This window comes from Physcomitrium patens, chromosome 13, assembly GCF_059467195.1.
Source record: "Physcomitrium patens ecotype Gransden chromosome 13, ASM5946719v1, whole genome shotgun sequence".
In the NCBI taxonomy this organism is placed as follows: Eukaryota; Viridiplantae; Streptophyta; class Bryopsida; order Funariales; family Funariaceae; genus Physcomitrium; species Physcomitrium patens.
This window is the reverse complement of record NC_143422.1, coordinates 4,240,930-4,261,898: the sequence shown is the minus strand read 5'-3', so window position 1 is coordinate 4,261,898 and position 20,969 is coordinate 4,240,930. Positions and strand designations below refer to the sequence as shown.

The 20,969-nt window shown below is 37.4% G+C and overlaps 3 protein-coding genes across 15 annotated transcripts; 1 reads left to right on the top strand and 2 right to left on the bottom strand.

The window, feature by feature from the left end:
- Window positions 1-1,141: 1,141 nt before the first annotated feature.
- Window positions 1,142-3,601, bottom strand: LOC112290282 (protein LATERAL BRANCHING OXIDOREDUCTASE 1). The gene is made up of 3 exons (XM_024536410.3): window positions 2,301-3,601; window positions 1,809-2,133; window positions 1,142-1,712 (listed from the first exon to the last, which is right to left on the bottom strand). Exons 1-3 carry the CDS (start codon window positions 2,771-2,773, stop codon window positions 1,464-1,466), a joined length of 1,047 nt encoding a protein of 348 aa, XP_024392178.1. The 5' UTR covers window positions 2,774-3,601; the 3' UTR covers window positions 1,142-1,463.
- Window positions 3,602-4,749: 1,148 nt separating this feature from the next.
- LOC112290350 (17.3 kDa class II heat shock protein) lies at window positions 4,750-6,947 on the top strand. Of its 6 annotated transcripts, XM_073538013.2 has the most exons (6): window positions 4,756-4,871; window positions 4,977-5,050; window positions 5,437-5,539; window positions 5,695-5,820; window positions 6,041-6,139; window positions 6,343-6,764. In XM_073538013.2, exons 5-6 carry the CDS (start codon window positions 6,050-6,052, stop codon window positions 6,616-6,618), a joined length of 366 nt encoding a protein of 121 aa, XP_073394114.1. In that variant the 5' UTR covers window positions 4,756-4,871; window positions 4,977-5,050; window positions 5,437-5,539; window positions 5,695-5,820; window positions 6,041-6,049; the 3' UTR covers window positions 6,619-6,764. The 6 variants fall into 6 exon arrangements, with proteins under 6 accessions (XP_073394115.1, XP_073394114.1, XP_024392291.1 ...); XM_024536523.3 differs by lacking the exon at window positions 5,437-5,539; XM_073538010.2 differs by having other exon boundaries at window positions 4,806-5,050.
- Window positions 6,948-13,520: 6,573 nt separating this feature from the next.
- LOC112290893 (uncharacterized) lies at window positions 13,521-19,618 on the bottom strand. 8 transcript variants are annotated; one of them, XM_024537734.3, is made up of 17 exons: window positions 19,369-19,618; window positions 18,936-19,160; window positions 18,375-18,458; window positions 17,945-18,085; window positions 17,536-17,606; window positions 17,217-17,310; window positions 17,001-17,078; window positions 16,686-16,752; window positions 16,365-16,450; window positions 16,113-16,163; window positions 15,705-15,752; window positions 15,417-15,549; window positions 14,967-15,147; window positions 14,602-14,739; window positions 14,140-14,252; window positions 13,899-13,970; window positions 13,521-13,754 (listed from the first exon to the last, which is right to left on the bottom strand). In XM_024537734.3, exons 2-17 carry the CDS (start codon window positions 19,152-19,154, stop codon window positions 13,636-13,638), a joined length of 1,695 nt encoding a protein of 564 aa, XP_024393502.1. In that variant the 5' UTR covers window positions 19,155-19,160; window positions 19,369-19,618; the 3' UTR covers window positions 13,521-13,635. The 8 variants fall into 8 exon arrangements, with proteins under 8 accessions (XP_024393502.1, XP_024393506.1, XP_090111338.1 ...); XM_024537738.3 differs by having other exon boundaries at window positions 17,945-18,035; window positions 18,916-19,160; window positions 19,369-19,616; XM_090255212.1 differs by having other exon boundaries at window positions 18,916-19,160; window positions 19,369-19,529.
- Between the last annotated feature and the right edge of the window lie 1,351 nt (window positions 19,619-20,969).

Sequence of the window (20,969 nt, the reverse complement as noted above, 5' to 3'; positions counted from 1 at the left end):
ATTGGAATCGAGGCTGAAGAGTTCTTCAGTCTTGACAACACATCTCTTGGAGCTCTAGCTCACCTCTCTGGTGTTGTTCTTGTATTCATCTGATTAATCTAATTCTTGCCAGTTCTTCTTGAACTTCTTGGTAGATATCAAGTCTGTATTCTGTGTCCGTGACAGCTAGTCTTGTCAATGACATTGTATCCATCATTGTCCAATGCAATCAAAACGATGATGCTAGCAATGAAGACATTTTGAAAGTCTTGTCTTATGATTTGTGTGAATTACAAATGTCTTGACTATGCATTTCCATCCAAAGGCGTAAGATGTAGTTAGAATCGGCTAGATGGAATGCTTAATCAATCAAAGATATTGAAAACAACCACCAAGCTATGGTGCGCACTTACCACGATGAGATTATCTTTAAGAACACTATTGACAAGTACTCTGATTTGCAAATAGAATTTCACATTAGATAGACTCATTGCAATGGCCAATTTCTACAATGTCAAAGATTTTGTGGTGGGCTAGCCTCTATTTTCTCTAATACAAGTACTATCAAATCTGACTTCACCATGATTGGATGGTAGAAGGATGAATATTGGCAATGCCTTACCAACTTCTCTCTTAAGAATATTCTACTTTCAAAACAATTCAATAGAATCTATCAAATTTGATAAAGATGGATAATTTTAAACAACTATGTAGATAAATTTCATCTCTTGTACACCTATAATAAAACCTAATTGCAATCTTAAAATAAGATAAATTAGATATTGCAAGGAAAGCCCTATTTTAAAGTGGCATGCTCAACACTAGTGACACCACCTTCTCAAGTGTTCTATAACAATCTACAAAAGTAAAGAATTAAATTTGTTCTTTGTTTTAGTATTTTACACAAAAAAAATCACTTTCTTATTGAGAACCCATTAATTTGTAGTAGCTCACTTATACCCATGTACTTCAATAAAAATATAAAAATTAATATAATTCTATTTGTTAATGAAGTCAATCAACAACAATAATATCATTTATGAATACAAAAATTTTAGTATTAACAAACACAACCTACACAACAACTAGTTTCACAAAAGCATTCTAAAGTTGTAAATAGGGATATCTAAAATATATTTAGCAACAATATAACAACAATATATTTAGCAAACAAATAAAACTTCATAAGTAAATTAGAAAATATCTCTTCATAAGTACAGAAAAGGTAGACACTATGAGATGTTAATCAAACGATCATTGTATTTACAAGCCTGATTCACGATGTCACAGTGTGAGATATCAGGGAGTGTGTATGCAAAGCTTGTGCTGAGCATGTGTGGCGATGTGAGGGCTCCTGGGGGGGAGGGGGTTAAACCCTAAACCTAAAACACCTTTGGGACTCCATTTCCCCTTTCAGAGGTTGTTGTGAAGCTCAGAGAGTTATTCACGCTTTGAGGGACTATGGAATCCATGGATGCTGCAGTTTACAGAAGGAATGACGTGAGGGGACTCTCGAACACGCTCTTGCCGCGGATGTGCATGATCTGCTCCACCATTTCCTTGTATGCAAAGCTCCTGTAACGCAGAGGATTATCGTTGTCTACCAATGCCGCCGGAGGCACGATCATCGTGTCAGGGTGAGGGCCGAAGAAGTGCACTACCGTCAATCGAGGCTCGGTTGCGTTTACGAGTGCCCGGTGCATCACGCTCTTGATTCTCCCGTTACACCACGCCTGCCGGACACAATGAGTTAACCCTATCATTTCGCAAGCTCTCGCGTCATTTCCATTCAAATGCAGCAACTAGGGTTTGTTTTTCCGACATCGTACCTGAAAAGTATCCCCGACGTTGATGACTAACGTGTCCGGGCTTGGCTTCACGGTGATCCATTTGCCGTCCTTGAGAACTTGCAGCCCGGGCACGGTGTCGTGCAGCAGAATTGTGAAGATGTTGAAATCGGAATGAGGCGAGATGCCCAGCGTTCGGGAAGGGTTCGGATGTGGGGGGTAGTAGTTCATGCGGACAGTAGAAGTGGTCGATTCTTCGAAGTGCCGAGAGAACGCTGTGGCGTCGAGTCCAAGTCCCAACGCTACCTGCTCTGTCAGCCGCACGGCTAGCTTCTCCGTCTTTGAGGCGTAGTCCTCCACCGCGCCACTTCCAGAATATCCCAGACATGTCGTTGATGTTCAATGGTATCAGTACACTAAAATTGTGGCAAGTGCGTCTCGGGTAACTTAGGTTATTCCTTCCGATATGGATCACGAGCAAAGCAACGTTTGGTAATCACGAACTAAGCAAGTTGCGGTTATTGCAACCCTTACCAAAAATCCTCGTATCGAGCGTGCGCTAGCCCGACTTGCTGCACGTGTCGGCGCACTCGTGAGATGGGCGTCCACTCCATGTCAAAGGCCTCCATCCAGTCGTTAGGGAAGTATGTACGTGCCTTGGAGACGCCATAGCCGTAGAAATTATTCGACTTACATGCGGCTACTCGTTCTTTCTGTTGCAATGGTAACTCAAAGAAACAGTGAGCGTGTGCCCGCAGCCTGTTGAGAAGCTCCGGCGGGATGCCATGGTTGTGAACTTGGAAAAACCCCCAGTCCCGGCATGCAGATACTACTTGCTCTCCTAGATGTGCGGAGTGCAGGTCTATGGTGGGCAAGGTATGCGAACTGGCCGAAAACATGTTGTGAGAGGGCAGTGCCAAGTCCATTTCATTTGGCATGTGCGTAACTAGTCCGCGAGTTTGCAGGAGTCCTGAGTTTTGAATGATACGTTCGGGTGGCAGTGTCATGGTGGTAGCGGCTTAGTATCGATTGCAAACGTAGACAAGTTCAGAGCATAGAGAATCAGGGAATACCCCACTTGTGGTCAACTAAAATCGGCTGTTTGACGACAACACCAGACCATGAAGTACCTCGAGGAGGATCGGACCTTGGAGACTTCTCTGACATGCACTAACGAAGTTGAGGAAATCAGACTCTAAGAAGCCACCTCCAACACGTACTCTGCAGCATACCGATCTCTCGAAGGCCTTCCTTATAAAAACAAATCTTAGTGAGGCTTGATCGGCATCCCACCACACTTGATATGTTTCATTAATTTCCAATTTTTCTCTCCCTTTCTCTTTTTTTTATAAATAAAATATTGTTGTTTTTGGGAAGGGGCAAGAGTCGTCATTTTGGATACTATTGAAATAACATTAATTTAGATCGACCTCTGGAGGACCTCAATGTCATTTTGTTGGCGATAATTTAACACTCAATAGCTTTGTTACAGCCTTTTGTGGGATTTGTATAAATTTGTCAATGCGAATTTTTGTGCTCAATGTTGAGCACGAATGATTCTCACTAGACAAGTCATACAACCTATTCACAGCATGCATCAGTGATGAACTCCCATCAATGAAGCGGTTTGGATTCGGAATCCATGGTGGACGTGCACAGACCATCTCTCTCAGATCGAATCTAAAGGTTCGGAGCCAAGCTTTAGGTTTGGACAATGAACCAAGACAGATTTTCCTTTTAAAGAGGTCGTATAAGTACGGTTTTAGTTCTTTGGTCGTAGCACTTATAATTCAAAATACGAAGAGCTGCTTTGAACTGATGAAAATCCCTGATGGCGGGCAGTTCCTAACGATGCAGTAATTGCGAAGGGTAATTTATCTGAGCTCAACATGGGGGATGTTTGCGCTTAACCTGTTTCTGCGAATGCGTCACTTACCGCATGATTTCGAAGTTTCCAAAAGCAGATTGGTGTAGATGATTGGACACTTTTGGAAGACCGCATCGATAATGTCCTACACATTGCAGATCAGAACAGGCTTTCTTATTTACGCGGATTCGTGCATTCGAAGATTTTCTACTGATTTTTATTGACAATGGTAAGCATGAGGAATATCGACTTGAGCTTCCGTGGTTGTATGACTTTTGAACTCGTGAGAATAATTCTCCGCAATTATCGTCTGGAGGTAATCAATTTCTCTATGTGGAGATTCAAATACTCTTACTTCATTTTGATGCACTTCCATAACTTGTTTGGTTCGAGGTATCTGTAAACCATTGGTGGTTGACTGCCAAACTGGACGTTAGGGGTTATTATCGGTGAGGAGATGCTTTTGAACGCGGTTGGTTTTCACTCGAAATTCTACTAATTTTGAGGCTTTGACGTCTCAGCCGCAATTAGTGACAAACGGTTGTAAGTACAGGTTGATGTTTATCCAGATTAATCACGAGCTCTTGGCAGTTTTTATGCTGCAAGAACAATGGTTGCTTTTGCTTTCGTAAACATGGCCCTCGCTGAAGGCCCATGGCAAACTTACCAGACTCAATTGTGAACATGAGTCGTCAATTACATTTATCAATGAGACGGGTTAAACCAACAGTGGAAACGTGTTATTCAAATGAGTGGTTCAGGATCTGATCATTGAAACATGCCAAATCCATCTTTAGCGCCAGGATGCCGTTGCAGATCAGTGATCCCTCTATGAAGAATAGGTGAGCAGATGTAAGCTGAATGCTCAAATTTTGTGGACGAAGCTATGAAGTTACCCACTAACTTTAAGTTTTGGAGTATTTCAACTTGGTATGGTTCCGAGAAATTGGACACACAGGCGACATGGAAGTCTGAGAATGATGTTTTAGATTACAGAAGTCTCTCGGAGTTGTCCTGTGGTTCTGTCCCGATTTGTGATGGTGAGTTGTAGAGACCTAGTTAACAACAACAAATAACTATAGATGAGTGGACCCAACCGAAAGAGGGTGGAAGGTGGCGATTCATGTTCATGTCGTTGTGAAACGACGTTAATGCACTTCCTCATATGCCTGCCGGGAATATAACTGTCTGCAGAAGGGGCTTCACTGCCAATCCTATCATCTCGTTGAACTTCACATGTGCGTCCTCGGTTATACCAACCTGTTTATGTCGTAGGACCTGCGCAGAGTAACTGTAATTCTGCCGAACCCTGGGCTGAATCCAATAAGCTGAGTTTTCTGCAGGAAAAAAACGGTGTGAGAGACGGACCTGCAGGATCAACTCTTGGAGGAGACATTTCTGCAGGAATGCTAACAAGGTACAAGAAAGGAATCATCTGAGGCAAGAAAGAAAATCTCTGAGAACGTCCGGGTAGGTGTCAGAAAGGATTAGAGTAGCGGATTGGGGTCACGAAAAGAATTAGACCTAGATAGACTGGGAAGGCAGGGGACCCATGTCGCATGTGCTCTCAACCAGCGCCACTTGGAGAATGACAGCCTCGTCCGTCCGGCATTGGTAGGTTATGTGATCACCAGGAATTGTGTGCAAGAAGCGCATAACCGGTTGCATGCTTTTGTAACTGGCACATCCTCTTGAAATGCATTCATGGTATGTAAACTCCGCGATAAGGATAATGTGACGACTTTTATGGTCGAAGTTGAATCGCTGGTGTTTAAAGACTAGGTGGACCAAACTGTCCTGCAGATTTGGATGTGATGATATCTTTTGTGTCACACGGTTTCGGGGACATTTAAATCTTCAAGTCATTCACGCTCTCTGAGCAGAAATGGTGGACCTTGGTAAAATGGTGGGATGCTCAGCTAACTTGTTCCGAAAAAGTATCTTCTTAGAAGAAGACGAGGTTTGCCAATGAATCTTGTGATGAGTATGGTAGGAGACTTGGGATCATATTATTTAGACGATTAAATCTGCACTGAGCGACATGCTGTCTGATATGTGCAGGTCTGTAACAAATTGATCAATTGATTAGCGTGCACGTCTTTGCACTTCCAAAGTTTGGCTCCGTGCTGTAACCTGCTTGCACGGCATCTGCGTGCACCTGCATTCGAATGCCATTGATACAACCCGGTACATGACCATTTTCACTGGCCATTCTCGCTTTCTGCCTCTAAAGAAACAATCTGAAATCCAAGGTTGCAAGTAGAAGTCAGACATAAACTTCGCCATACTCGCTGCATGTGAGTCTCAGCCAGATTTGACACCTTGTCCCAGAAAATTTCACGGATTCGTGGCTGATTAGTTTGTGTGGAATAACCTGAAGCCACTCTAAAATGTGATTAAATTACAGAATTCAATCATGGCGACCACAGCTGTGGATGTTAAGGAGCTCGCAAACTCCTACGTCTTTGTAGCGGACATGCCTGGTCTTAAGCATTCGGATATCAAGGTACAATTTACATATCAAAACGAGTCTAGCAGACGTTTTTGAAAATGTTGCATCAGTTCTTGACCATAGGCCCAGGTTTTTTTTAGATGTTTTTATCCTTATGCACGTTCCAAGCACTGATTTGTACAAATCCTTGTGGCTATGTCCATTTGATTCCGTCCAAGCAGTAACCAGTCAAACATTGCAAAGCTGTAATCTTCCAGGTGCAAGTGGAGAATGACAACGTGCTGAAGATAAGTGGGGAGCGGAGGCGAGAGGATGCAGTGCAAGATGGAGAGGTCAAGTACGTGAGGGTGGAACGCAGTGCCGGCAAGTTCATGCGCAAGTTCAATTTGCCGACGAATGCAAATTTGGACCAAATCTCTGCAGGCTGCCAAGATGGCCTGCTAACGATCGTTGTGCCGAAGATGCCACCGCCCGACATCTACAGACCCCGGACGTTCGACGTTAACGTCACTTCGGGCAACTTAGGACAGTGAGACTAAACATCAGAATTCGGCAGAAAAATATGCAATGTTAGGCATATCGGTCTGATGAGCTCAGAGTCAAAACGTCATAAAATGTATGACTACAGACTCGTCACATTTACAATTGTTGAATGTTCACTGTTTCTTCACCTCCGAAATTGCAGCGAAGTCTCAGTAACACCTACATTTAACTCGACGTGCACTTCGTTTCGATGATGCATACAAGCTTCTGTAGGGGAAGGGAGGGGGAAGAGCCGAAGTAGAAACGACATCTTTTAATCAGATCTGCAATTATGGTATTTAAAAAGCTTAATATGGTGCACCGCAAAATTCTACAATAAGGCTTCTGCTTTTATGTCACATACTCACACCATACCAGAAGTCAATTTGTAGTGCTTGTAAGTGTTCATTATGATTGGCACTTTGTACTCTAATTCTCGTAATTTAGTTCCTTTTTTCTATAAGACGTGCAGTCAGGGTGTAAAGCGTATTGGATAAAAACGACAAAGAATTTCACTTCATCGGAACGAAATATACCAGAGTTATCAAATGAGGTTCTGAAAGCCTTTGAAAGCAGCCGTTAAAGCTCTGGAGCTCGTTGATGCTCTAGATAATATGGCTAACTTGGAATTTCTCCAACTCTAACATCTTGATTTCCTATGCGTCCATAGTCTGGTTTTATATAGAACATTTTTACCAATTTTTACCCTAACCACAGACTTATGAGAAGTACATACAGCTCTCAAAATTGTATTGGTTTGGCACATGACCTCTTAGAACAATTTTTAAGTTCACATGCAATGCAACACAACTGTAAAATTAGTTGAGACTTTAAAGCTACCTTGAAAGGGTGTATACAGCGCCCAAAGAGTGTTGAAAGGAGAAACTTTTAAAATGGATGCTAAAATGAAGTGGATATATGCTTGACAACATCTAAAACGAAGTGTTGTATTTCTATTGACTTCTTGCAAGCTTTCTTGGAAAAACATCATTTTTTATTTTTATTTTTTTCTTTTCTTTTCTTTTCTCAAGATAAACTTATTTAATTTTTTCCAGAAGTGAAGAATATATTGTCATTTTGAAAAAAAAATTGTCACAAAAATACTGGTATTTTTTAGCTTCAATAAAATTAATCCATGTGACACAAAACAAGTTATGAACCCAATAGCAATAAGTTTTGCAAACACATTAGTGTTGGCAAAGGATTGGGTTATGCTATGACCATGTATGTTTCAATCCCCAAACATTGTCACTTCATAGTTCTTTTTAAAATTTTGTTCTTTTTGAAGTAATCTTTTAGCATTGTTTGTATAACAATGTCACTTTGATATATATATATATATATATATGCAAAACTTTTGCAAAAGATGTAAAAACTAACTCTCTAAAGAATTCAACTTAACCATTTCTTTTAAATGAAAATGCTATTGACAAGTGGTCATCTATTTGTCAATGAATGTGTTGTCTAGATTCTTCTTGCATAGATAGTAATTGTTGGAAACAAGTTGCTTCTTAATAGAATTCTTACAACAATTACTTTTTTCTATAAGTTATTCTAAGAATATGCCACATATAGATTGTTTGCATTCTTCAAATTTATAAACTAAGAGTTGTATTGACAAGATTGCATTAAAAGTCATAAAAAAAATTAAAGTGCAAATGATTTATTTCTAGCAAAGTAAAATTCAAATTGATTTGTAAACAAAAAACTAAGTAGACGAGAGGAATTTAAATACCTATTTGACATAGAAAGAAAACGATCACCTATAGCAAAGCTAACTTGGACTTCTGAAAACAAAACATCTTAAGTTATTAGATGAATCCATGATTGGTCTTGCATTAGATTTCAATAATCTTATTGTTGGTTCTATTTGCAAATAAACTAGCATAAATGGGTACTCATTTGTATTGCTCTTTAGTTAACAATCTTGTAAACATCAACTCTTTAGTTATCAATCTTAAGAATATCAATGAAAATGTTTCTCTCTCTAAATTCATAGTCTTGTCATGTTCATGAAGATAAGCTTCAAAAAATTTCTTATACTTTATAAGAGGTCTTACCTAATGTGGAGTGTTCTTTGAAGTAGATAGCTCATTAGACACGTGTAATCTATAAGTCGATTTTGCAGCATTGTTGAGAACTACAATGATGAAGTCACAATTATCAAAATGATTAGCTTATCAATGACCTAATTTTTTTTTCAAACACCTATTTAAAATAAGAAAGTTGAAAATATCACACAATACAAACCCATCCATTAACCTTCAACTATGCTTATTGGTGTCATATATACCATAAACCTACATCAATATCTATAGATCAGCACATCTATTTTTTATGATGTTAAGCTCATGGAAGGTCTACTCATAATGAACAAGCAAATCTCTGACGTAGGAACAATACTACTTGGAACCATACAAAGATTTGAAATATACTTTCAAAGTTTCTCTACAATCATTTTTTTAACTAAGACATGAAAATATAACTGCATGTTACTAGTGATTTATGTGAAAAAAAAGATATCATTGAAACAGACGAATCTAAATGCAGTGACGATTTTGAACTTCTTTTCCAGATAACAATTGTTCTGATGACAATGAAGATAAGGTAATCATTTAAGCAGGCTAATTCTATATTGAAACTTGCACATTACTTCTTAAATGAACATTTGCAAGCTAGCTCTTCAAATCTGTATCAGATTTTATAGATCGCTTAGAAAATACTAAATAAGTCATAAATTAAAGCACAACATCAACTTCATCTATAAAATTCAAGGTCCAATGTTGAACTTGCCAACATTTGAGGCAATCAACACAATGAACTTAACTTCTAAATGTTGCCTCAAATATTATTGCCTCAAATGTAACAATAAAATCCTAAAGTTTAAACAATAAAATCTTAAAGTTTTAAAGTCTTAATCTCATACAAAGATACAGGGTTCAATTCAACGGTAACAATAAAATCCTAAAGTTACTACTGCAAAGCACAGAAGCATTTATGTTGCAAGATTTGGCTTGCCAATTTTAAACAACTAGAAGTAATCTACCTGAGGAGGGAAAGATGATGATAAATACATCTCAATAAATTGTGATATCCATCCATTTATCTATGGTACTTGTCACGTCTAAGCTCAGTTCTATTGGAGCTCAGCTATGAAGAAAAGCTTTGAGCACCATTTGTATTTTTCATTGAAGTTTTACATAGCAATCGTGTTTAGATTATGAAACCAAGACAACAGAGTGTCGATTGCCATGGTGTATAGATTTGAGCTATTGAAGCAATGAGGTTTTGGTTAATTTGTAGTATATTGTAGAAAGTTTATTAATATGATTTTGTTATATTGAGGAAATTAAGTGTTCTACTGTCGTTGAATTTTTCTAGCCCTAGTGCATTTTATGTCTTTTGATTTCATGTTGTTTCCATTGAAAAATAAGCTTTTTTCTAATTAGTAATGGTTGAATTTATGGTGTGGGGGTATCTTTTGGGTTTTGGATGTTTTGAGGTCTTTGGAAGTCGTTGAATTGAACCATAAATCTTTTTATGAAGTTAAGGTAGAAAGAGAGGGTGATTGATGCAATATATAGCTTATTATATTGATGTCTTTTATAGAGGAGTGGATAGATTGAAGTAGTGCTTGAATTATTTTTGCTCACTACTTCAGCAGCAATATCATCCGAGCGACTTGAGCTGAACTTTGTAATATATTGTAGTATTAATCTAAGTAAACTCTTTGAATAATTTCTTTTATATTTTATTCTAGAGGCAGCTAGCACTCTAAGGATGGAGATGTTAAAAGCACATTCCCATTGGAAATAAGAGGCAAAATGCTGATTTCCAAGTTGATGAGAGGTTGCTTGTTGTCCTCAATTAGAACCTTGCTTTGTGAAGTTTCTTCTCCCAACTATCAAATTACAAGTAAAATTTTCCAACTTTTAGAATTTTGAAAGAGAAGTGTTTGAACTATTTTTTTATTTTAATCACTGTATTGGACTGGATCATTTACAAAATTTTAAGATAGTGAGATGTTTGTAAATTATTATATGTACGCACTCCTATATAGAAGCTATCTTTTGAATTTTATTTTGTTTTCTTTTTTTCTATGTATTTCTTCTTAAAGAAGCTATTTATGGAAACTACTATAAAATTATGTAGTTATCTCTTGATGCAAGAAATTACTTTTTTTTTAGATTTTTTTAATACTTCGGCTCTTTCTTCAATTCAAAGGTTCCATTGGATTCTAATGTACTTTAATTGGACTTAAGTAATATCTCCCAATCCTAACATATTTGTGTGAAAGATTGTATTCTTTTTTTGAATTCAAAATTTTTAGTTTATGCTAACAAAATCTTTTGCTTGATTGTATTAATTTTTAACCGATGAATTGTTTAAGGATTTTTAAGAATGTATAATTCTTGGTAATTTGATGTCAGTGGTTGAAACTTATGTATTTCTTCAATGGTTGCTGATGAAGGTATTATTTATTGGAGAACCATCATTGATAAATTTATAATTATTTATATGCAGAACATGTGAGTCTCAATTTTAGAGTGAAAAGAGGATTTTGTGTGTATCGGCTACTTGATTCAAATATGAAGCATTGAATTGTCAATTTGTAAACATGGGATTGTTTTCAACCCATTTTACAAATTAGTTGTAAGTGGATTAGGTGCCTAGTTGTTTGCAAGTCCTTTAGTTTTTGTTTAGATCTTACATGGCATATGTTTGAAAGAATATGGATTATAATCATTTTTATTATAGCCTCAATTCTTCTAATATGTATTAACCTCTCTATAATAAATATTGTGAAGCAATCAATAAGCACCAAGTGGAAAAATTGTGGAATTAACATTTGCTTCCAACTGTCTTGTGACATAGAATGGATCTGTTGAGGTTATTAATTGTGAATAGGGTGAGTGTTATTTTAAGTTATAGCTTAGGCTAGTAAAATTTGATAGATAAAGTGAGAGCTATAACTAAGTTATGCTTCTTGTCTTCTATAGAGTAAATAAAGCCTTTACATTCATCACGTTTCTTGATTGCGTTCAAGGATGTTTTTTACATCTCTAAGATATGGTAGGTGTCATAAGTTCAAAGGTCAAAAAAACCTTGTAATGCCGTTTTGCTTCGAGATCTCTTTTTTTGTTTAATGTTTGGATTTTGTTATATTCTGGAATTATGAAACTTATGATTTTTGTGGGCTTTTTATAGGTGAGGTAAAAAAAAGTTATCCCAGCTCCACAACAAACTGCGATTAAAGTTGAGGAGAAGTAAGGTAGTATTGTAATTGTACTAAAATACTTATGGTTATTTATGATGGCCTTATTAAAAATTGTCACATGATATTATTTTCCTTTGCTTGCAATAATTGTGGCTTTGCTAGTGTGGAGTACCAAGCCAAAGGCAAATTCCATATATAATTCGGTTGAAAAGGTTATATACTTCCTCAATCCCATCTATATATTAAGTATTATATTTTCATCAGATATTTAGGTCTACTATCTCTAAATATCTCACTACTTATTGGCATAACTATCAGTAAGCATAATGTGATGCCCAAAGTCATTAGCCTATTAACCTTGTGTTGCTTGTGTGGTTTCTTTTGTTTCTTTCTTTGATTCTTTTTATATTTAATCTTTGACTTGTTTGAATGCTCATATTTGTTTTGTTTACGGAGGCAGCTGGAAGAAGCTATAGAAAAAGAAAGGATTGAAAAATTCTGGTTCAATATTAGTCATGTCCCCTTCTCCTCGATGACTCGTTTCAAAACTTCAAGACATTTAGTAATGTCTTCAATTGTCCTTAACTAAAATTGCACAAGTGACAGACTCTAACGGTTTAAATCTACTATTGAATTTAGTGCATGGTATGGTCTATGATTCACATGAACCTTTTCAAATTGAATCTAATGAATGCCAAAAGATTAATGAAACCAAAGCTTTTTTGATTGTCTTGATCAATAGAATAGTTTGATAGGGGATCAAATTCTGTTGCCTTATTTTTTGAAATTTCACTACTAATAACTTTGTGGATGTATCAGTTTAATATCAAAGCGATTGTGATGCACTTTGAAGTCTGTGACTACACACTAATCTGCCTAGCTCAAGTCAAGTCAATGACATAGAATGCGATGTTGGTGGAATTTTTTGTAACTACACACTAATCTGTCTAATTCAAGTCATGTCATTGACATAGAATGCCACATTGGTGGAATTTCTAGGCAAGTGGTTTGTGATGTATTCCCCGTCATCCATCATTACTGTACTTGGTTTGCGCCCACTTTTTCCTAAATCCTTCCCTATTCTAAAAAAAATATCTTGATAGATTCTATTCCGACTCAATGAGAGCACTATGTCACAAAAAAGTAGCAATATAGTTCATAAGGAGCTATTATTACATTAGATATCCTTAGTATTCAAATTAGCATAGATATTTTTGTAAGAGAACCCTACAAAATATTATTAGAAGTGATTCCAAACCATTGAGAATATTTTTGTCATCTTTATGATAAGTATGAACAATCACTTTATTCACCTTTTCTTCGATTTATGGTATTTGGGTTCTAATTAATATTTTATCCTTTCAAAATGTGTTGTTTTTATTATTCAAGATGGCAATCATTTTATTGTTCATGAATTTCACAATGTTTTGTCAAAATCCTAAAGTACATGCACAAGAATGTAGAAGTTTTGAAGGAAAGGATTGCAACTAGAAAGATTTGTTGTCGTTTGGTCTAGAAGACGAGCATAAAGTATTTTTGCATCAACACAATGAATTACAAATTAACTAAAACCCAAGAACTCAAATAAACCTAGTCTCACTAAAAATTTGAATTAAAGTTCAATGCTTTTATCACTAAAACGTGCACCCAAATTTACAAATCCTCAAAGAAAACATTTCGGGATCTTACAGTAAATAATAGAAATAATCAATTTCGTCATAAATTATTATTTTGTGACAAATGGGTAAAAGTTTCAATTCTAATGCAAGAATCAGAAGTGATTGAACCACTGTTTCAAAGCAGACCAATCCTAACTACTAACTGAGATGTTCATCAAACGCTTTAAAGACAAGTTGCAGTAAATTCGGGCTTTTAAACGAGACAACGCCCCGTACCACTGGTATGCAGCAATCAGAAATTCAAAAAACTCTGTAAAGCCACACCATGCACTTGCTGAGCACCACATTATAAGAACTTGAAACATTGACTCGAAGACAGAAAGCTCAAAATGAGAAGTGTTTAGGGGTAACATTAGGTGTTTTAACAAAGCAGACATTTGAGGTGACTACTTACCCAGACGTATTCGTAGATTAGCATAATCAAATTTTGCCTTTGTATAAGCTAGAAGCCCCTGCTCGTAAAGGTCTGCAAATGATTTGCTCATAGTCAAGGCTATACGGTTTGCACAAGAAACTATTATAACTTCTCAGAAGATAAAGTAATATCAACTGCAGATAATATCCAGATTACCTTACAAGATGGGTGTCCAGCAACCCTAAACACCATCTGCAAGTGAGGCGAACGAGAAACTCACCTGGGCTCCCAGGATGTCCAAGTGACAAGCCACTGACAGCATTCTTGACATATGCCATAAGACAAGTTTTGCGAGTTGCCCCCAATCTATAAGCTATCGACCTCACCAAATTACTGTCGAACAACACAAAGGAGGCACATAAAATAAATACAACTGAGTAGGTATAAGTCTAGGATAAAGGATGCAGCTAGCCCAATCGTAGACCAACAAAAAGCATGATATTAAATGATCAACCAACAGCATGCCAGGCCACTCAATAGGAGTTTCCGGTAAACACTCGCAATCATAAACAACATTGACAGTGTCTGGACACCAGTGAATAACAGACGATTGCATAGACCAAATACAACTGAATAAATAAAAGAAAAAGGAGGAGGAAGAAAGAAAGAAAAGAAAGGAAATGAACGAGGAAAAAGAACTCTAAGCCATGTCCACAGTAAGCCAGGTCTAGGATGGGCCTACTCTGTTCGTAGCACAGTGAGGAACTCGCGATCTAAACCTTGCAACCATTCTGACACGTCACCCATAGTGAAACGTCTCACGTCCTCTTTCAACACCTTTGCTTCTTCCGGAGTCATTAATTGACCAAATGAGGACTTGCTACATATGTCCAAAACAAACCTTTCTTAATGTTGAATACCAGAAAATGCTTAGAATTGTTGTTGGAAAAGACTAAAAAAATAAGAAACAAATAAGTGATTTCATCAGCATATATGGGGATCTATGATCTGGTACTGACAACTGGGATCTCTCCGCCTACACATATAGATGACCTTGGACACTTGATGGACCTGAACAGCATAATTAACTCAGAGAAGTCCTCATACCTTGATATGGCCCGACCAGTAAATATGACAGGCAAATAGCGAGCATACTGTCCTGCTCCTAAATTTCTGCCAGTCTCTGATATTTCATCCGCATCAAGAAGGATGAGAGCCCGCCATAACCGGCAGTAGTTGGTACGAAATTTCTCGCCAAGTTCTCTGTATAGTCCGTGGTCTAATATAACTGCAGAAAATCATACCTCAAAATTTCCTCAGATTCACCCTAAAACGCAAATATTTATTAGAAACGTTCGTGTCACAAACCAAAATAGCCTCTGGTGTATCTGTATAATACAAATACAATACTAAACTTCATCACATGTCTGGATCCTCTTTCAGCAATTCAGAATATGTGCACAATCGAAGAATATACTAATTGATAGGACTAAGTATTAACGAGACCCCATTAAGAATGGCAAACAGTTGTATGCACAGGATGAAAGAAAAACTCACCAATATCAAAATTGTGTTTCCCTGAACGGGAGGGATCTCTGTGCACCAAAAGATTTCCAGGATGAGGATCGCCGTGCACAAACCCATGGCAAAATATCATCTCCGCAAAAATGGCCGCCAACAGAGAAGCCACCTGTCCATTTTACCCTATTAGTCTTCATTACGCGCTCTGAAAGCGAATCATTAAAGTGCAACACTTGGACAGCATCTTCATTACTACTCGTTTGTATCGTTTTCCAGTGCATCAAAGAACTCGAAAGTCAAAAGAACTCATATGCAAGTGACTACCTCCTTGGGGTCAACTCCTGCTTTCTCTAAACTTTTGATATCATCAATCTGCACGGAACACCACCATGATCAACCAATTATCCCCAAAGAAGATTGACCTTCATATTTGACGTCATCCCTCACCATATCATAACTTCGATAAGATCCGATTGAACCAAGTCACAAATGCAAGGTAATTACATGTTCTCACAAGGGTAGCTGGATAGAAACAGGTAGGCTAGAAATGATCTATCACGCCAATCTATGTCATACTCGTTGATGGAACCTTCAACAATTGGGGTCATTTCACATCCTTTCCGAGTCAATAACTAATCATACATAAAACATCTTTGAAAGCTCATTATTACAAAGAAGCGCATTCAATACTACGCCCTATAACAGCAGATTTTACTTCACATCAGTACCTACCTTGCACCCTTCCATGAACTCCATGGTCAGGACCCTTTTTGTTGATAATTCCTGCACTAGAATAATGAAAATGAACAAACATAATACTCATCTAACAATGATGATCAGATCCTAAAACATTCAAAAAATTTAAAAATAGTATAGACATGGCAAGAACAGCAAATTGAATCGAGAAGAAAAGTTATAATGCTCATGTCTTCCTACCTAATTTTGAGCAAACAGAAACATATCCAAACACAAGGTGATGCTCACCCTGAAAATACGTGGAATACGAACATTCCGGTTGTGGGCAAAGCTCTTAGCAGTTCTATCTGCATTGTCTGCTTCCTGAGTAAAATCTGGACCATTCATTTCAAGGTTATAAACGATGCAACGTTTAATCCCTTCAGAAAACAAAATGATTCACAGAATCGCATCATTGTTGTTAAGGCATATCTATTACAGGAGTATCCAAATCGTCGAAAAAGCATGGTATATGATAGAGCATGAACAAATTTTAAAGAGCACAATTTCGATGAGTGTTACACATATGTGTGTAGTACTAAATCTGTCTGTTGGAGCCGCATCACTTACCGAGCTCTCTCACTACATTCTTTTCAAATTCTCCCACTAGCCACTCAAATTGATAATCAGGGAAAATCTGCAATACGACAAAAAATAAATAAATAAAATTAAACTATCAGCTATTATTGAGCACGCTGCGCGTTTTATTAATCCTCGAATTCTTAATCTTACAAAAATGAGAACCACATTTTAAAAAAGAAATAGAAATCGTATGTCTGTATGTATGTGTATATATATATAAAACAAATGTGTATGTGTTAAGGAGGATATAATCAGCCACCAATTATTTTGGTGTAATTTAAATATGGCGAAGTAAAACAGTACCCAAGCAAGAGCCTTGGAGAGAAATGCCATTGTGGCAATGTCGGTTGCAAACTGTTTCTGCAAACCTGGATATTGCACCTGCCGAGTGCCTAATGAAATCAGATTCACGCACCAAAGAACACACCAAGTTCATAATTCTATTGCACTTTCCACACACACACACACCCGCATCAGATGGCACATGAAATGAAATACATATAGAGCTCAATAACTCACCTTAACAGCAACTTCTTGACCATTTTTAAGAAAACCTCGGTGCACTTGTGCAAGCGATGCGGCGGCAATCGGTTGCTCATCAAATGCTTCAAACCTGTAGCTTGCAAAAAAAATTAGTTCTTTGAATTCCAGAAGCACAGTCAAGGCCAAACGTTGAGAGTAAATTATCCAACTAACCAAGTACAATATATAAAAAACTGTTTCATAGCTAAGACAAATATTACAATTTTGGACTAAATGCTTTTACTGCTAGTTGACCAAAATGTGAAACCCAAATTCCTAAAGTATGAAACCACCACTAGCAAATAATCCAACTCACAGCTCTTTAACGTCTTTCCCAAATTCCTCTAGAAAGACCACCTCCAAATCCTTGAACGACCAGAAACTTGCCTGACACATACTCGAAAAGTCATATGGGTAAGAAAAAGCTTCCCGATTTAGAACTAAGTGATGGATATATACACTTGACGCTTGACCACGAACAATTAAATCTACGATTTCGTGTATACCAGGAGCTATTAAGATGTAAGAGCATGAAGACGTAGATCATATGCAACCAAACCACTGGTTTTCAGCAAATAACCCATTCAAAATTCTAGACCTTGTAAAGAAAATTCACGTTCCATGAAATTTAGAGCCACTTCCCATCAAAACACCTTCAAGCCGACTCCAGGACTCAAACAGTATGAGTAAAATAATGTGAAAAATGACGTATGATATATATTGACCTTATCTTGGAGAACGGAGAGTGTTGAAACAAACTCCTTCGGAACTTGGTGCATTGAAGCAACGGATTGTCCAGCTTTGATATAGAAACCTCTGTTTTTTTCACAAAGTCTTAGTAGTCTCTTAGCAGCTCGCAGATGCACCTACACTTCCATGGACTACCTCAAATCAATCGAATCCCACACATGATATCCAAACCCCAGAAAAGGAAAAAACAGTACGGCTTCCTATACTCATATATCTATGAACGGGTACACTCCACAAATCTTCTTCGAGGCAACAAATATATCCAAATATTACTAGAACCTTGCTATTCACTAAACTAGCTTTAGGCTTGCATGCGTATCCTGAAAGTAGTATGCAACTTATTCTCGCTATTAAATGGAACTAATCGATGCAACCGACATTCTGTGGGTTGGATAGAAAACAGACCTTATTTCGAGCATCGTAGTATGCATCTGATTTCTCGTCGAAGCCCCTCAAAGAGATCTTGTAATCCAAGCTGTTTGCTGCAAACTACAAAGACAGCGGTGTGTATCCATGAGGACAAATATTCTTAACAACTACAATGAAGCTTCATCAAAACTCCAAAATACTCTTCAATGTTGCCTAAGTCATAAGGGCTCACAGAATCCAGTCAGAAACCAAAAAATCTAGTCGGGCCTAAACGAAGGCCCTCGTTTGAGACGTCAATAGTACAAGAAATTACGCATACACCCACATTTAAAACCCTGACAGCATGATTCTTAACCTTGAAAGATATAAAAAACTTCAGTTTCACAATCCTGACTAAAGCCTATGATTAGACAGCAAATTTCCATGGAAAACGTTAACAAACACCTCCAGTAAATTAAATTGACGGTAACATTGTAACCACACTACAGTGTACGACGCCACGATCCAGCAGTCGTGTTCATCACTAAGCAAAAACCCTAAAACTTGATCAATCATGAATGTTTGAACAACATCATACATTTAAGTCAAGTCCCTCACTGCGTAAACTGCGCGAGATGATCGTATGAATCCCCTGCCAGCAGAAAAAACGTCTGCTACAGGACCAATTGAATCATTGAGCCTCAATTTGGAACTAGCGAGCTGAGGGTTCCATGTGATAGGATAGGCATAGGGCGTAGTCCCAGTATACGACGTCGCAGCTGTCACAGAAATTGCGGAAGCAGCTACAACTCCCAACAATCGCCTAACCGTCACCATCACTTCCTGTTCCAACAAACTCACAGCACAACAGGCTCAACCTTCAACTCTGACAATCCAATGCCTCAAATTCCTAACGAACGCCATCAACCACACAACCCAACGCTACCTTCGCGCTAAACCATCAGCCTACACAGCTTCACAACTTCAAGAATCACAACCCAAGACGACGAGGAGAAAAATTGCTCCCAATTCCACATCGTTCAAAACCCACCTGTTCGTCGCCACCGAAACACCCCAACAGGCTGTCTAACAAAGGCAAGCAGATTCTAAAATCAGGGGCTGGGGCTCAAACCCATACGACTGGGCTCTAATCCATCCCATTCACAATTGCGCAATCCCGCACTTGAAAACTCATCTGAATTTCTACTCCGTCCTTTTGTGGGTGGAAAAAAGCTGCTCCTGCTGCTGATTAAAGCGGCTCGTCCGTGACGACCAGATGGCAATCGCAGAGCGTGTTCCGAGTCGGCGTTCTGAGCTCGCCCTCCCTTCCTCCTTTTTTATTTTTACCTTTCCTCTCTTCGCACGGCGTCGAGGCCGTTAGCCATGGCCACACCCACGCAACTGGAACCCAACTTTCCCTGAAGACCACCGAAGACCCCCAACTACTCCCCGAAGACCCCCCCATGCCCCCTCTTGGTGACGCAGTTATGCTTTGTTCACCTTATCATGTGAGGCATTGTTGACCTTTCCTTGAAGCAACCCATTATGTTTTGTAGTCATTCTTATGTGTTTTCTTTTTGGTTTGATTAATTTTTTTTTTGTAGTTTTTTTCGTGTTTTTTTGAATGAACGTTCTTTGTGGTAGATGAGGTAATAAAACAATGTAAAAGGACTAAAAGAATATTTGTCACATTGATTAAACTATTTTTTAAAATGAATTACTTTTTTCTCTGTTTTCTTTTTCTTTTTTTCTACTGTGAATTTATTAAAGCAAAGCAGATATAAAGAGGTTGAAGAATACATTAAGAGATTACATGAAACATTGTCTTGTTTTTATAAAAACTGATCCATTGGAATTACAGTATTGTATGGGGTTTCATGATTGAATCAAAGTTATTATGGCAATATTTTACAAGTGCAACTATAAAAAATTTAGAAATATAATTTTTGTTTAAAGAATTATTGGATGACAATTATAAGTATGAATATATAGGAAATTGTTAATGGTGCATCTTCAATTGAAATTGCTACATTCTAATTAATATATGCCACAACAGCAGGAAGTAGGGGAGGCACAATGCCCCTTGCAGTGGTCCTATTAATTAGTCAACAAGCAAGGTTAAGGGACAATGCCTTGCAGGAGTCTCTAAAGGCAAAGTCTCCAAAAAGTTTTTATTTTCTTTTTCTTTTTTCTTTTCTTTCTTTTGGACTTTATTTGTAAAATTTGATTTTGAATTAAGAAGGTTCTTTTTTGGAACCTTAGTCTTCAAAATTATCTCTCACATTGTTTGTTTTTCTTACTTCTCTATATGTTTTCATCACTTTGTTAGAAAGGTTGATTAGGAAAAAAATAAAAAAATAAATAATGTAATTTTTTTAAAGACTAAGATTCCAAAAAAAAAACCTTTTCAATTCAAAATCAAATTTTATTAATAAATTAAATTTTTTTATTATTATTTTTAATAATAAGACTCTATCCTTGGAGACACTTGCAAAGCACTTCTCCTTGATTCCGTATACTAATCAATTAATAGGACTACTATGGGGGAATATTATGCCTTCTTGATATTCTAATTGTGGCAGATATTAATTATAATATAGTATTAATAATTATATATATGTATATAAGAAAATAATAAAATAATTCAAATTT

Bases quoted from the DNA above. Each gene is read 5' to 3' on its own strand.
- LOC112290282 (XM_024536410.3), bottom strand. From the start codon at position 2,773: ATGACACTGCCACCCGAACGTATCATTCAAAACTCAGGACTCCTGCAA. The intron at 2,134-2,300 runs GTAAGGGTTGCA...ATATTCTGGAAG, and splicing joins GCTCGATACGAGGATTTTTG to TGGCGCGGTGGAGGACTACG. The intron at 1,713-1,808 runs GTACGATGTCGG...TGTGTCCGGCAG, and splicing joins ACGTCGGGGATACTTTTCAG to GCGTGGTGTAACGGGAGAAT.
- LOC112290350 (XM_073538014.2), top strand. From the start codon at position 6,050: ATGGCGACCACAGCTGTGGATGTTAAGGAGCTCGCAAACTCCTACGTC. The intron at 6,140-6,342 runs GTACAATTTACA...GTAATCTTCCAG, and splicing joins TTAAGCATTCGGATATCAAG to GTGCAAGTGGAGAATGACAA.
- LOC112290893 (XM_024537734.3), bottom strand. From the start codon at position 19,154: ATGGTGACGGTTAGGCGATTGTTGGGAGTTGTAGCTGCTTCCGCAATT. The intron at 17,079-17,216 runs GTGAGTTATTGA...GGCACTCGGCAG, and splicing joins GTCAAGAAGTTGCTGTTAAG to GTGCAATATCCAGGTTTGCA. The intron at 15,753-16,112 runs GTAGGTACTGAT...TGTTCCGTGCAG, and splicing joins AGTTCATGGAAGGGTGCAAG to ATTGATGATATCAAAAGTTT.